Genomic DNA, 15,436 nt, shown 5'->3' with positions numbered 1-15,436 from the left:
CATGTTTCGCAGACTGCTTTCTCAAGTGGACCCTTTACATGTCTGCTTAGGTATCAATTGGAGAAAAAAAAATGTGAATATTACCCGCGCTGCTGTAGCAATGACGATCCAGGCATAAGGTGATGTGTAGATGGTATCTTTATTCTCATTTCTCAACGCGTTTCGAAGTCAGTGTGACTTCTTCTTCAGGAGTTGCATAGTAATTTTGTCTGATTTTAGTTTTTACGTGCATGACTTTGCTACATCTGTACATCATATTTTTTTTACATTACGTTCCAACCACTAACTGGGGAAACAGCTTGTTACCTCCTTATCCAAGAATAACATTCCCAAAAACCTGGAAACAGCAATGACCAGGCAATGTTGGCCCACATATTACAGTACCTGCAGAAAATGGCAAAAATGCTTCATTTTTCACAAAGTGTCCTTGAGAATTGAGAAAATGTTCCGGATAAAATTCATCTGGTTTTTCAAAGTAATTTTTATCCTTCAGTACAGAGCCCAATAATGGAATAACATGGGTGCCCTGAAAATACAGAGAAGTGGTAAGAAAGGGTATAGGTTTGAGAATTATATAATAGTCATGGCCACTCACTCTGAAAGGGAGCAACCATACACAGTCAGTAGATAAGTGTGGAATTTAATTACACTCTAATATTACAAACAGCGGCATTCGCCAAATATGCAAATTTTTGGTAAATTTACTTATGCTCAAATTCAGCAAAATAGCCATCAAAAGGTGGATATTTTTGTTTTGAAAAAAAAACCAAAACTTTATTTTCACAGTGCAATTCAACTCTCCCTCTGCTCTACCAGTCAAGCGTCCGGTCCTCATTGCATCTTCTTGTCCCCATCACAAGCACTAAAATTCCTGGGCCTCTTATGCTGGGCCAGGATAGTTCTGCGTAAGGTCATGGCACATGTTATGACCTTATGCGCACTTACACAGAACCCTCCCGGGCCTAATTGGAGGTGAAGTCACAGATTAGTGCGAGGAGGCCTCGGGATTCAGCGCTTGTGATGGCGGCAAGACCGGATGGTTGACAAGGAGAAGCCAAATAGGTGACATAAGTAGTTTGTTTGTTACATTCAACTCTTATGCCATGACATTTGGAGATACTCTAGAGGCATTAAATTCATGGAAAATATCTTCTCTGCAAATCGAATTTCCCAATAAATGACAAGTGAATGGGAGTTTTGCTTGATCTGACTATCTTTACTAGGTAGATATTACTAGTGGTAATTTCTAAACCAAAAGAGTGCGCAAAGGGTTTTCTTAAATATGATCTTTAGGAGGGATCCACTCCCAAGGTTCCCCTCCTTCCTCTTGGGACCGTGAGATCCTGATATCTGCCAGTTCGGGCAGTCAGTTTGGCCTCTGCAGCATCGGAGAAGCACGCTAGCTCTGAAGCTGGCCAGATCCGGTGATGCATTAAAATTCAGAAAAAAGCTTGAGAGCTGTATAGAAAAGACTTTACAAGTGCTTGCTTGTTAAAAGAAGAACAAGGCCACTTCTCACAGCCTAGCTAGTCACCTCTGCTGTCTAAGCACCTATAATGAGTTTCTGGAGTATTTTTGATTACGTAGACTTTCTGCTACATTTTACACCAATTCTAATAATTAGGCTGTTGCATCTTTTGTTTTGTCTTTTTTGAGTGCATTTTTATTGTATACTAGCTGAAGAGCCCGGCGCTGCCCGGGCATAGTAACTAACTGTGGTTAGTTATAGCAAATTATAATTATCCTCCATCTCATAGTCCCGTGCCCATATACCCATCATACTTATCCACGATCCCATAGGCCTGTGCCCATATACCCATCATACATCCTTCATCTCATAGTCCCATGCCCATATACCCATCACACATCCTTCATCTCATAGTCCCATGCCCATATACCCATCATACATATCCTCCATACCATAGTCCCGTGCCCATATAGCCATCATACATATCCACGATCCCATAGTCCCATGCCCATATACCCATCATACATATTTGCCATCCCATAGTCCCGTGCCCATATACCCATCATACATATCTGCCATCTCATAGTCCCATGCCCGTATACATATCCGCCATCCCATAGTCCCGTGCCCATATACCCGTCAAACATATCCTCCATCCCATAATCCAGTGCCCATATACCCATCACACATCCTCCATCCCATAGTCCTGTGCCCATATACATATCTGCCATCCCATAGTCCCGTGCCCATATACCCATCATACATATCCTCCATCCCATAGTCCAGTGCCCATATACCCATCACACATCCTCCATCCCATAGTCAACCATTATGACATCATAATGAGCGGCGGCGGGGCTTGCAACCTATGATGACATCAGCTTCGCCATGGCAACCATTGTGACATCATAATGAGGGGTGGGGCTTGATACGCACACACTGTTTCCCCAGTATGCAAATAGGGGCATTATGACATCATAATGAGGGGCGGGGCTTGACACGCACACACTTTTTCCCCAGTATGTAGATGGGGCAAAATTGTTTGGTGAATTGGAACGCGCGGGGTTAAATTTCACCTCAGAACATAGCTTAGGACACTCTCGGGGTCCAGACGTGTGACTGTGCCAAATTTTGTGGCTGTAGCTGCGGCGGTGCGGATGCCTATCCTGGACATACACACACATACACACATACACACATACATACATACACACTTTGAGCTTTATATATTAGATTTTCTAGTGTTGGTTTTAGTCTATTTTTTGTGCACCAGGCTTCAAATAAAACTACTTTGTTAAGGAAACTTCTCATTTTCTGCATTTGATGTTTGCGTGGGGGTACTCCAGGTTCCTCCCACCCTTCAAAGACATTCTAGTAGGGAAGTTAAATTGTGAACCCCAATGGGCACAGTGATGGTAATATCCATAAAGCGTTGTGGAATGAATGGCATTATATGAGTGAATAAAATAAACAAATAAATCTCATTTATGTTTCTGGAACTGTAAGACGATGCTGTTTTTGCACACGAAAATATGAAGCAGATATAAAGGCACTAAATACACGTCATGGAAACATAGCCTAACCTATTCAACAAGAAGGAAACTATAGATTAAAAATGTCTCAATTCTTCAGAACGGAGATTTTTAATTAGAGGAATGTTGGAAGTTGCGAGTTTTTACAAGCACTTCATAACTTTGCTTACTTAAGATGAGACAACCTCCAAAGCAGTGGACCTTCATAGCATTTCTTTTTTTTTCATCCATTAGAGCTATAAATCTATCCACCATTACTTTTTCTTAAATTTTGTTTAGGGGGTTTTCCCCTTTCAAAAAATATGGCCCCAGACTATAAAAACACAAACACACCAAGCACTTACCTTCCCGGTGCCAGCTCTCTGCTGTTGTTTCAGGGGAAGCTCTCCATTGCCTAATCAGACTCTGTGTATTGGCTGCAGTGATATCGTCACAACGACAGTGCACATCACCTATACAGCCAACCACTGAGCGCAGCAGCTCGTGCCATCTCCATGTAATCCACAGAGAAACCTGGCAACAGTTTATTTTTATTCAGCACCCCCACAGTTCAAATTAAGTATTTCATTGCTCGTATTGGATTTTTTTCAATGGGTCCTCTGGAGTGAGAACCATTTATAGTCGATGCTTCTTCATTGGGGTATCTTTCTGAAACAGATAATTCCTTCAATAATTTTTGAAATGATAAAATATCTCTTACCTTTGGAAGGAAGTAGCCTCTGAACTTAATGCCTTGAGTAGTAGCAAGTGGTAAAATTGCAGGTATAACATTCCCAAACCTCTGAATTTCATGTATGACGGCGTCCGTGTAGGGCATTTGCTTACGATCTTCAATCTGGGGTTGGCGTCGTCCAATTACTTGCTCAATTTCCCTTTGGACTTTATCTTAAAAAAAAAAAATAGTAATGAGAAATCAATGAGATCTGAAATATTTCTTTGACCTATAACTTGATCATAAATTTGCAAAATCAAGGACCCTTATAGTGCCTTGGTGAGTGTCTAAATTTTCCTTACTTTGGATGCCTGGATATTTCATCATCAGCAAGAGGCCCCATCTTAAAACTGTAGACGTCGTCTCCAGCCCAGCCACAATCAGATTGGACACAAGTGTGATTAAATTTTCATTGTGAAAGTACCGGCGTGATTCAGGATTCTTCTGGAATATTAACAAAGATATCAGTGAATGAAAGTTATCTCTTCTACTACACTGATTATATAATGCATAGCCACCAACATTTCTTGGGATATTTCTCTCCCACCCCCAATCTCAATGTAGCCCCTTTTGGAAAGGAACCAACCATGCCGGTCCTCCCTAGAACACAAACTTTTGGGGAAGTATAGATAAAACCTGTACCTTTTTGACCCAGGAGTCCTCCCAAAATCTGACAGTTGGCAACTATGATAGTATTACATATAGCATCATTTTAATGGAATACCCTCCTAATATGGCATCTGATAAATTTCAACAGAAAACAATTTGTGCCTCATTCTAATAGCAAATACATACCTACGAAATTACAGGCACATGGAGAAACCATGCAATAGAGCAGCAGTGCTCAACCTCTTTCATTAACCCCTACAAGACCCAGCCTATTTTGACCTTATTGACCAGGCCATCTTTTGCAATTTTGACCAGTGTCCCTTTATGAGGTAATAACTTCAACGCATCCTAGCGATTCTGACATATTGGGCTTCATGTTAGTGGTAAATTTAGGTCTATAATTTTTGTGTTTATTTGTGAAAAAATGAAAATTTGACAAATTTTGAAAATTATGCAAGTTTTAAATTTTGAATTTTCATTCTGTTAAACCAGAGAGTTATGTGACACAAATTAGTTAATGAATTACATTTCCCACATGTCTACTTTACATCAGCACAATTTTGGAAACAATTTTTTTTTTGTTAGGAAGTTATAAGGGTTAAAACTTGACCAGCAATTTCTTACTTTTACAACAAAATTTACAAAACCATTTTTTTAGGCACCACCTCACATTTGAAGTCACTTTGAGGGGTCTATATGGCAGAAAATACCTAAAAGTGACACCATTTTAAAAACTGCACCCTTCAAACTACTCAAAACTACACTCAAGAAGATTATTAACCCTTCAAGTGCTTCACAGGAACTAAAGCAACGTGGAAGGAAAAAATGGACATTTTAATTTTTCCAACAAAAATTTTCTTTTAGCATCAATTTTTTCATTTTCACATGGGTAACAGGATAAAATGGATCCTAAAATTTGTTGGACACCGATACCTCATATGTGGTCATAAACCACTGTTTGGGCGCACGGCAGGGCCCAGAAGGGAAGGAGCGCCATTTGACTTTTTGAATGGAAAATATGCTGGAATATTTAGCAGTTGCCATGTCGCGTTTGGAGAGTCCCTGTGTGCCTAAACATTGGATCTCCCCCACAAATGACCCCATTTTGGAAACTAGACCCTCCAAGGAACTTATCTAGATGCATAGTGAGCACTTTGAACCCCTAGGTGCTTCACAAATTGATCCGTAAAAAAAAGTACTTTTTTTAACAAAAAATTTTTTTAGCCTCAGTGTTTTCATTTTCACATGGGCAACAGGATAAAATGGATCCTAAAATTTGTTGGGCAATTTCTCCTGAGTACACCGACACCTCATATGTGGTCATAAACCACTGTTTGAGCGCACGGCAGGGCCCGGAAGGGAAGGAGCGCCATTTGACTTTTTGAATGGAAAATGAGCTCCAATCGTTAGAGGACACGATGTTGCGTTTGGAGAGCTCCTGTGTGCCCAAACATTGGAGCTCCCCCACAAGTGACCCCATTTTGGAAACTAGACCCCCCAAGGAACTTATCTAGATGTGTGATGAGCACTTTGAAGCCCCAAGTGCTTCACAGAAGTTTATAATGCAGAGCAGTGAAAATAAAAAATTATTTTTTTCTTCAAAAATGATTTTTTAGCCTGCTATTTTTAATTTTCACAAGGCTAACAGGAGAAATTGGACCATAAAAGTTATTGGGCAATTTGTCCTGAGTACACTGATATCTGATATGTGCAGAGGAACCACTGTCTGGGCGCATGGGAGAGCTCAGAAGGGAAAGAGTGCCATTTTAGAATGCAGACTTTGATGGAATGTTCTGCGGGCATCATGTTGCGTTTGCAGAGCCCCTGATGTGCCTAAACAGTAGAAACCCCTCACAAGTGACCCCAATTTGGAAACTAGACCCCCAAGGAACTTATCCTGATGTGTAGTGAGCACTTTGAACACCAAGTGCTTCACAGAAGTTTATAAACGTAGAGCCATGAAAACAAAAAATCATTTTTTTATCAAAAATGATATTTTAGCCAGCTATTTTTTATTTTTCCATGGGTAACAGGATAAATTGGACCCCAATAGTTGTTGTCCAGTTTTTCCTGAATACGCTGGTACCCCATATATGGGGGGAACCACTGTTTGGGCTCACAGCAGGGCTCATAAGGGAAGGAGCGCCATTTGACGTTTTGAATGGAAAATTAGCTCCAATCGTTAGCAGACACCATGTCATGTTTTGAGAGCCCCTGTGTGCCTAAATGTTGGATTTCCCCCATAGATGACCCCATTTTGGAAACTAGACCCCCCTAAGGAACTTATCTAGATGCATAGTGAGCACTTTAAACCCCCAGGTGCTTCACAGAAGTTTATAACTCAGAGCCGTGAAAATAAAAATATTTTTTCCTCAAAAAATTGATTTTTTAGCATGCTATTTTTTATTTTCACAATGGTAACAGGAGAAAATGGACCCCCAAAGTTGTTGTCCAGTTTGTCCTGAGTATGCTGGTACCCCGTATGTGGGGGCAACCACTGTTCAGGCACACGTCGGGGCTCGGAAGGGAAGTAGTGACGTATTGAAATGCCGACTTGATGAAATGGTCTGTGGGCGTCTTGTACGTTTGCAGAGCCCCTGATGTGCTTAAACAGTAGAAACTCCCCAGAAGTGACCCCAGTTTGGCAACTAGACGCCCTAAGGAACTTATCTAGAAGTGTGGTGAACATTTGAACCGCCAAGTGCTTCACAGAAGTTTATAATGCAGAGCTGTGAAAATAAAAAACTATTTTTTTCCTCAAAAAATGATTTTTAGCCCCCAATTTTTTATTTTCCCAAGGGTAACAGGAGAAATTAGACCCCAAAAGTTGTTGTGCAATTTTTACTGAGTACGCTGATACCCCATATGTGGGGGTAAACCACTGTTTGGGCACACGTCGGGGCTCAGAATAGAGGGAGCACTGTTTGACTTTTAGAACGCAAAATTGGCTGTAATAAATGGTGGCGCCATGTCGTGTTTGGAGACCCCGTGATGTGCCTAAACAGTGGAAACCCCTCAATTTTAACTCCAACCCTAACCCCAACACACCCCTAACCCTAATCCCAACCCTAATCTTAACCCTAACCCCAACACACCCCTAACCCTAATACCAACTCTAACCCTAACAAAAAACCTAACCCTAATCCAAACCCCAACCCACCCCTAACCCTAATATTAACCCTAATTCCAACCCTAAACTTAATCCCAACCCTAATTCCAACCCTAACCCTAATTCTAACCCTAACCCTAATTCCAACCCTAACCCTAATTCCAACCCTAATCCCAATTCCTACCCTCACCCTAATTCTAACCCTAATGGAAAAATAAAAATATTTTCTTTATTTTATTATTTGTGACTACCTATGGGGGTGATAAAGGGGGTTTTATTTACTTTTTTATTTTGATCACTGTGAGAGTTTATCACAGTGATCAAAATGAATGAATAAATCTGCAGCGCCAGACATTTTCCAAGATGGCGGCGCCCATGATCCGAAACGGCAGGACACCGGGATGGCCAGAGGGACATAGGAGGTACCGGGGGAGAGAGGGGATCGGAAGGTGGGGGGGAGCAGATGTTAATGGTTGCGGCAGATCGGGGGGTCAGATGTCGGTCTCCAGCCATGTCCAATGCTATTGCAGCATCGACAATGGCTGGATTGTAATATTTCAACAAATTTCATTGATGAAATATTACTATCTCTCTGATTGGCTGTTTCACTTTTAACAGCCAACCAGAGCGATTGTAGCCACATGGGGGCGAAGCCACTCCCCCTGTGGTGAATTACAAAGCCCCCTGTGTCTGCGGGTCAGGTGACCTTTCATTGACCCCCGGTCACCCGACCCTCAGGGGGGCTATTAATTCCTGACGCCACATAGGCATCATGGGTCGGATTGGCACCGACTTTCGTGATGCCTACGTGGCGTCAAAGGTCGGGAAGGGGTTAAGAGAAACATTCAGAGAGGGTCGCAAGTCACATAAAGAGTCCTCTGCCTAATAATTACATCTATCTATGCCTAGACTTGTCTTCCCCTTAAAATAGTGACATCTAGTGCACCTATTGGTAAAATAACAGCCAAAGCTTCCCAACAGAGTTCAGACCGCTAAACAAGAGTGATCGACAATATTGAATTTGTTTTTTTCGATGCTTGTTTCCCGGCCTTTTTAGACCGGCTGAGGAAGAATGATTTTCACAGAATGATAACTTGTAAATCATACAATCAGCAGCATATCTACAGTTTTCACTGGAGCGATGTGCTGCTGAGAACAATTGTTAGGGTTTACAGATCACACCAAATGTAAATTAAGAGAAGGCGCGATCGCAACCCGGTGTCCACAGTGCGGTGATGGAAAAACCACAGCTAGGAAACAATGGCGGAGAGTAGCTGTGAGCAAGCACCGTAATCACACCGAGTTAACCGTCACTCGGTGTGAACAGAGTGCTAAGTGCCTGCCTCTGTTACTCCACACAGCAGCACACAAGGAGCGAGCACTCTATGTTTTGCTCTGTTAGACTTCATAGGAGCATAAAAGGATTGACACTAGTTGGGGTCCCTATGACTTAACGCCTCAAGGAAAACTAAGCGGGTGGTTTGAGCCTACCCTGACACATGGTTTGTGCAAGTCAGCACATGCGGCGCCACTGCCTGGTGCAGGTGCTAAGCTCATGTGCACACAGGGTGGTACCGCTTCCACCAACACACCAAACACATGTAATCTTAGTGTGCCGACGTGCACACTAGAGGACCTTTTATACATTTCTGTTCAAGTCAAGTCTGACAGGACCTTGTTAGTGGACCAATCAGGAACTGCCACGTCACCCGAGCAGCTGACGACCGACCACCAATGAGACGTCGCCTCACGAGCATGCTCAGTGGAGTGATTTCTGGGCTTAGATAGAGGAATGCCTGTTCTATGCCACCTATTGCTAGTTACTATAGCTGTAACTGAAGAGCCAGCAGGAACTAGACAAACAGCACGAGTCTGAACAAGATGCTGAGACTGAGTCGAAAGTGGTCGAAAAAGAATGGGAGACCACAGAGGAAAACAAGGCCTGGGATCCACCTTGTGCAGTAGGAGAATCCCGGCGCCTAACAACAATGATTTTGGTTCCAATCACCCGATAAATATGTAACATTTTCTCATTTAGTATGTTGCACTTCATAGTCCTCTATATAGTACAATGCAGACCCCATAGTCCTCCATATGGAGTGCAGCCCGAACAGGAGTATAATGTAACTTTTTCAGGAGTATAATGCAGCCCCACACTCCCACCAATAGGAGTGTAATGCAGGCCCCCACACCCACCTATAGGATTATAATGCTGCCCCATAGATTATAATGCTGCACCATAGGCTATAATGCAGCCGTGTAGGAGTACAATACAGCCCCATAGGAGGATAATGAGCACGATGCATCACCATAGAAGTACAATGCAGCCCAATAGGAGTGTAATACAGCCCCATAAGAGTACAATGCAGTGGTGTAGGGGTATAATGCAGCCCCACCATAGGAGTATAATTTAGCATCCCCAGAGCAGTATAATGCAGCCCTATAGTATTATGGCCACCACATACTCAGTGATTTAAAAAATAAATACAACACTCACCTCTCATGGTTCCTTCGCTGCAGCACGTCTCCTCACCTCAGCAGCTCCACTGTCTGACACAGCGTGATGCACATTAAAGTAACATCATAGCACTCGCTGTTTCAGAAGCAGAGAGGGGATGATGGGAGAGGTAGTGTTGCGTGACGCTCCCTCCTTCATAATTGCCTTCAACTGTATCTATGATTCTGATACAGCTTAATGCGCGATTCGGGGGGAGCTATCATCGGGTCCTCCTGATTCACGGACCCTATAGCAGTCATGTGGTTTGCCGCTATTAGCGGCACGTCTCTGGCTGGGGGCCCCTGGGGTATTGGGGGCCATAGGCAGATGCCTAGTCTTCCTGCCCCTAACGCCGGCCCTGCTGCTATCACAGATTTTAGAGGCGAGTGAATCTGTCAAATTTTGGCTTCAACAGATTATCTCAGATTTGGCAGAGAAATTTGATTTAAATCAAATGTATTTGATGAGAATTAAATTTACCAATGAAAGATTGCTATTGTGCTTTGAGGTCTCTTTTGACTCCAGAGGATAATAAATGAAGAGTTAAATAAAAATAAATACATATACTCATCTCTCCCAAATCCTCATCTTTCCTGCTGCACATCTTCCTCTGGCTCCAGTCACTCTTCAGGGGTCTTTGGTAACATGATTATGCTGCATGGTAATGCACATCCGGACATTGCAGAAGTCTTAGTCAAAGAGTCACAAGTCCCAATCAGAGCGGGAGGTGCCAAAGGACTACTGGAGCCAGAGGGACCGATGAGATCCGGTTAAAAATATATGCGCACGCAAAAAATTTTTTTATTTATTTATTTTTTACTCTGGGTTAGGCGCATCTCTGGCACTTCCGAGTTCAGGCGCAGTGCGCCTGACAGGCACAGGTTAGAAAGCCATTTATAAGTTTCTAATTATCTAATTTTCTGCGTTCTAAAAGTAATCAACATTCAATGATCATAAACATAATAAAGCAAACAACCAAAAGTAACTAAATTTCCCAACTACCACCAAATAGCCTCCAGTTTGAAGGAGATAACTATTGCTAATAAAGTTAGGGAAAAAAACGTAGTCATAAGACACTTAGATGCTACTGGAGTCATATTCACTCACACACATTGGCAGAGAGAAAACCAAGATTGTCAGGTCACATGAGAGATTATTAATACATGTTCGGGTGCAATGTGCCAGAGAGGCCATTTATAATAATAAACCTCTTATTTGTAAGAAAACCCCATTTATTTTTAAGAAATATCCACATACTTTGCATTGTTCATTCATAAAATGAGCAAAATAAACAATTGTGATGAAAAAAACCCAAAAAGCACAAAAGGAAAACGGTAAAACTGAATAGGGGGGGTTTCAACCTAACCCTAAGGGCTCATACCCACTTGAGAGAGACTGGCACAATTCTCATGCGAGTCTCTCTCGTGAAAACCTGGCCCTGCCGCCGGCACTGGGACCGGAGCGTGCGAGTACATGTATTTCTATGCCACCGCACGCTCCGGTCCGAGTGCCAGCGGCAGGGCCAGGTTTTCACGAGAGAGACTCGCATGAGAATTGTGCGAGTCTCTCGCAAGTGAGTATGAGTAGTAAAGATGAGAAGGCACTGGGAGGGGCGGGATCCTCGGCAGCCTTGGAGAGTAGGGGGAAACAAAAATTTGTGAGCTGTGCCTCTTAGGCCTATTGCGCCTGACGCAGGGTTAACAGGTTGTGTGGTCAGTCACTGCAAGATGGGCTTGTAAAATTTGATCAAACAGCGCGATATGCAACTCCTATATTTCTCATATATCTCCCTTTTAAATATTCTCTCATCTTTTCTATATACCAATCTCACATCTTTTTCAAACTCTTCTCTCTCCTCCTTATATTACTTGTCCTTAGGTCTTTCTATTTTATATCTCTCCAATATCTTATTTTCTTATGTGATTCTATGTTATATCTCTCATCTCTGTCGCATCTCTTTCTCAATTCACTCCCATCTCTCTTGTTCTGTGCCTCTCTTCCTCACTCTCTATCCACGTTTACAGAACTAACAAATGCTTATAGATCATTTGAACTTACGATGCATCTCATTAAGTTTCCATTCAGTTTAAATGTTTAAATAATATTAACAATACTCCTATAAAAAAAATAAACAAAAACCTTTGATGGGGACTCTCATGCCTCTGTTGTTGGGTGTCTCAGGACTAGGGGCTCCTTTCCAGTGCCTAATGCTAGAGGTGCCCTAGCTCGCCCTGCTCCCCGGATTACTTCTCATGGTGAAGACACCAGGGCCATGTACCTTTCCTTAGCTCCTGAATCCTCCATCAGTCTGTACTCTTTCCCCACCCAGGGAAGAGGGGAGTAGTAGTGTAAAACATACAAATATGCTCACATATATAACAGAGGAATGCATCGGAGAGAAGAGACCATTATCAGCAGGAAATTTCAGCAGGGGAATGTCTATAAAGCCACACAGGAAAGGTGATAGGCAGACAAATGAGTAAATGAAACACATGTTACCCTAAAAAGACTGCAGCAAGAATAACAGAAACTAAGCCCCCAGAGAAAAGGTATATCTGCTGTGGCTCAGCAGACAGAGAAGTTGACCACAAAGCACAGACTCCAGGGTGATGCTGGTAAAGAAAAATCAGTCATGGATGTTTAAGGGTGGTGGACAATTGCTGTCACGTTCCTGCCCCTGAAGACACCAACTGTGTTTTGTATTAGTATATATTATGATGTGAATAAAGTCCTACGGCTTTTGCAAATATTGTTTTGTGTGAATTGTAATGTATAGTGTTATAAGATTATGTTTTGTAAGGAAGTTATGCTCAGTGACAGACAATAGGGTCAGAAGTAGTTAATGTTTCAGGCTAGCCCACAGTGGGAGAGGTTAGTGTTATGGAGAGTGAATGATTCCTGCTGGGAAGTCAGTTAGAGTTTGGAGCTTGAAGTGAGCAGAGCTGCCGTAAAGATTGGTCCCGAGTGCAATAAATAGAGTTTCTCATCTCTGATTAGAACAAACAAGGGAAGGCTTACATCTCATGGGTGAATTATAGGTTACCTCCAGTTGCTTTATCAGGAATGCATCGATGAAGTTCTCTTGGTGATTAACATCAATTAGACTTTTCTGTCTGGTGAAAGCTTCCATTATAAAATCATTTACCTCTGAATTGTTTTTAAAAATTGTCCTATGAGCTCCCGGTAACCAACCAATTAACTTTGGATACATATTGTACAACTGGAAGAAAAGAACAAACAGAGGATTAATCACCAATAGCAAAAACAACTAAAATGAATGGCATTGATTAGAGATAAGCAACTCTCCTGAATTTGATTTGTGCATAATTACTCAAACATGGCATTCAGATTAAAATCGGTCCCAAGGTATTTGGTCCAAAAATCAAATTTGTTACTATTGCCTCTAGGAAGGAATGAAAAGAGAATGAAAAAAAACACACCACATAAACATGCTAGCTTTTATCACCTGTATCTAAGCCTCCTCCACCGTTCCCCTTCTATTCGCACCAGACCAATCAAAGGTTTTAAATTAGCCTTAAAGGGAACCTGTCACCCCCCCAGGGTGTTTTTCAGTTAAAGAGCCACCTTCAGCAGCACTAAGGCTGCATTCTGTGAAGGTGGCTCTTCTTTTTCTGACCCCCAGTAATGCCAAAATATTGACTTTTATAATTAGCTCCTCATACCTGTAATCTGTCCCACAGGTATGTTGTGTCCCCCTCTATCAGCCACCTACCATCCGTCAATCATGCCTGTCCGAGGCCTTGGCACCACCCACGATCTATCCATCATGATGCACCGTGCGTCGCTGCCTCCTCTTGATTTGAATCCCAGCGCCTGCGCTGTAACAAGTGTTCTCGGGCATGCGCAGTGCACGCTGCCCGAGAACTGACATCAGGCTATTGCGCCTGCGTGTTGCGGAGGCCCCAGCCCCGCAGTGTAAAAAATAATAACATACTGTGGGGCGGGATCTGGGGCCTCCACAATGCGCAGGCGCAATAGCCTGAAGTCGGTTCTCGGGCAGCGCGCACTGCACATGCCCGAGAACACTTGTTACAGTGCAGGCGCAGGGATTCAAATCAAGAGGAGGCAGTGATGCATGGGGCATCATGATGGGCAAATCGTGGGCAGCGCCGAGGCCTCGGACAGGCATGATTGACGGATGGTAGGCGGCTGATACTGGGGGACACAACATACCTGTGGGACACATTACAGGTATGAGGAGCTAATTATAAAAGTCAATATTTTGGCATTACTGGGGTCAGAAAAAGAAGAGCCACCTTCACAGAAGTCCCTTTTGCAGCCCACTGAGCATGCCCCTGGGATGACCTCACATTGGAGGTCGGAGGTCACGTGCTCAGGTCCTCAAGCAGCTTGGATTGGACCATAAGGAAAGTCCCGGAAGGACGCTGCTATAAAAGGGTCACATGGCCGCTCCGCCATGTGTTAGTATAGACTGCATTATCAGACAATGTGGAGTGAGTGTTGTATGCATGTGTTGTGCAGCCTAGCCTGTTAAGCACCCAGGCTTAGGTGTAGGTAGAGGCACAGTCAGAGACTGGCATCAGTGTTCAGCAGTGGCTCTACATGCCACGATGTACATGCTCGACACTCCACCATGGTCAACGTCTATAGTGGCATCTTCAGGTGCGACGCGGCGCGATTAGAAGGTCTAGAAGGACTCTGACCCCGTATCCTTGGGACAGAGTTCTGTGACTGCATTCTGTGTGCTTTTCTGCCGAGCTCTGTGAGCTTAAACAAGCTCCGGCATTTATGTTCTGCGGTAGTGCGGCTCTGTGAGGTAACAAAGTTTGCCCTGTACTCACCGGGTGACGTTAACCCACGTGTGTTCTTCCTTTATAACTCCATATAGTGTCCATCTCTGCGCGGTGGACCCCAGGCTGCGAACGCACCTTATTACCATCTTTTTATTATTTGGTGTGTTCCACCAGCCCTAACATTATACTAGCTATTCTGTCCTCACTAATTGAAGCAGACTTCATGTAGCTTATACAGGCAGCTAAACCGCTATACCGGGGTCCAATCCAATAACGAGACTGTAGGTTGAATCTATATTTTATTGAACGTGGCATTATATTGATGCGGCAAAACTACAAACAAAATCATAAATATATATATATATATATATATATACAGTTATGGCCAAAAGTATTGACACCCCTGCAATTCTGTCAGATAATACTCAGTTTCTTCCTGAAAATGATTGCAAACACAAATTCTTTGGTATTATTATCTTCATTTAATTTGCCTTAAAAGAAAAAACACAAAAAGAATTGTCCTAAAGCCAAATTGGATATAATTCCACACCAAACATAACAAAGAGGGTGGACAAATGTATTGGCACTGTTCGAAAGATCATGTGATGCTTCTCTAATTTGTGTAATTAACAGCACCTGTAACTTACCTGTGGCACCTAACAGGTGTTGGCAATAACTAAATCACACTTGCAGCCAGTTAACATGGATTAAAGTTGACTCAACCTCTGTCCTGT

General features: G+C 42.8%; 1 protein-coding gene across 1 annotated transcript in view; it reads right to left on the bottom strand.

Moving 5' to 3' along the window:
* LOC141098577 (cytochrome P450 2K1-like) overlaps positions 1–15,436 on the bottom strand; it is a 107,629-nt gene that overhangs the window by 937 nt on the left and 91,256 nt on the right. The window contains exons 6-9 of the mRNA XM_073586481.1: positions 12,971–13,147; positions 4,015–4,156; positions 3,701–3,885; positions 385–526 (exon numbers count right to left, since the gene is read on the bottom strand). Of these exons, the coding sequence (XP_073442582.1) occupies positions 385–526; positions 3,701–3,885; positions 4,015–4,156; positions 12,971–13,147 (646 nt within the window). The remainder of the gene's footprint in view (positions 1–384; positions 527–3,700; positions 3,886–4,014; positions 4,157–12,970; positions 13,148–15,436) is intronic.

The sequence above is a fragment of the Dendrobates tinctorius genome, unplaced genomic scaffold (assembly GCF_039654945.1).
Source record: "Dendrobates tinctorius isolate UK_male_01 unplaced genomic scaffold, ASM3965494v1 ptg000093l, whole genome shotgun sequence".
NCBI lineage: Eukaryota > Metazoa > Chordata > Amphibia > Anura > Dendrobatidae > Dendrobates > Dendrobates tinctorius.
This window is presented reverse-complemented; position numbering and strand designations above follow the sequence as displayed.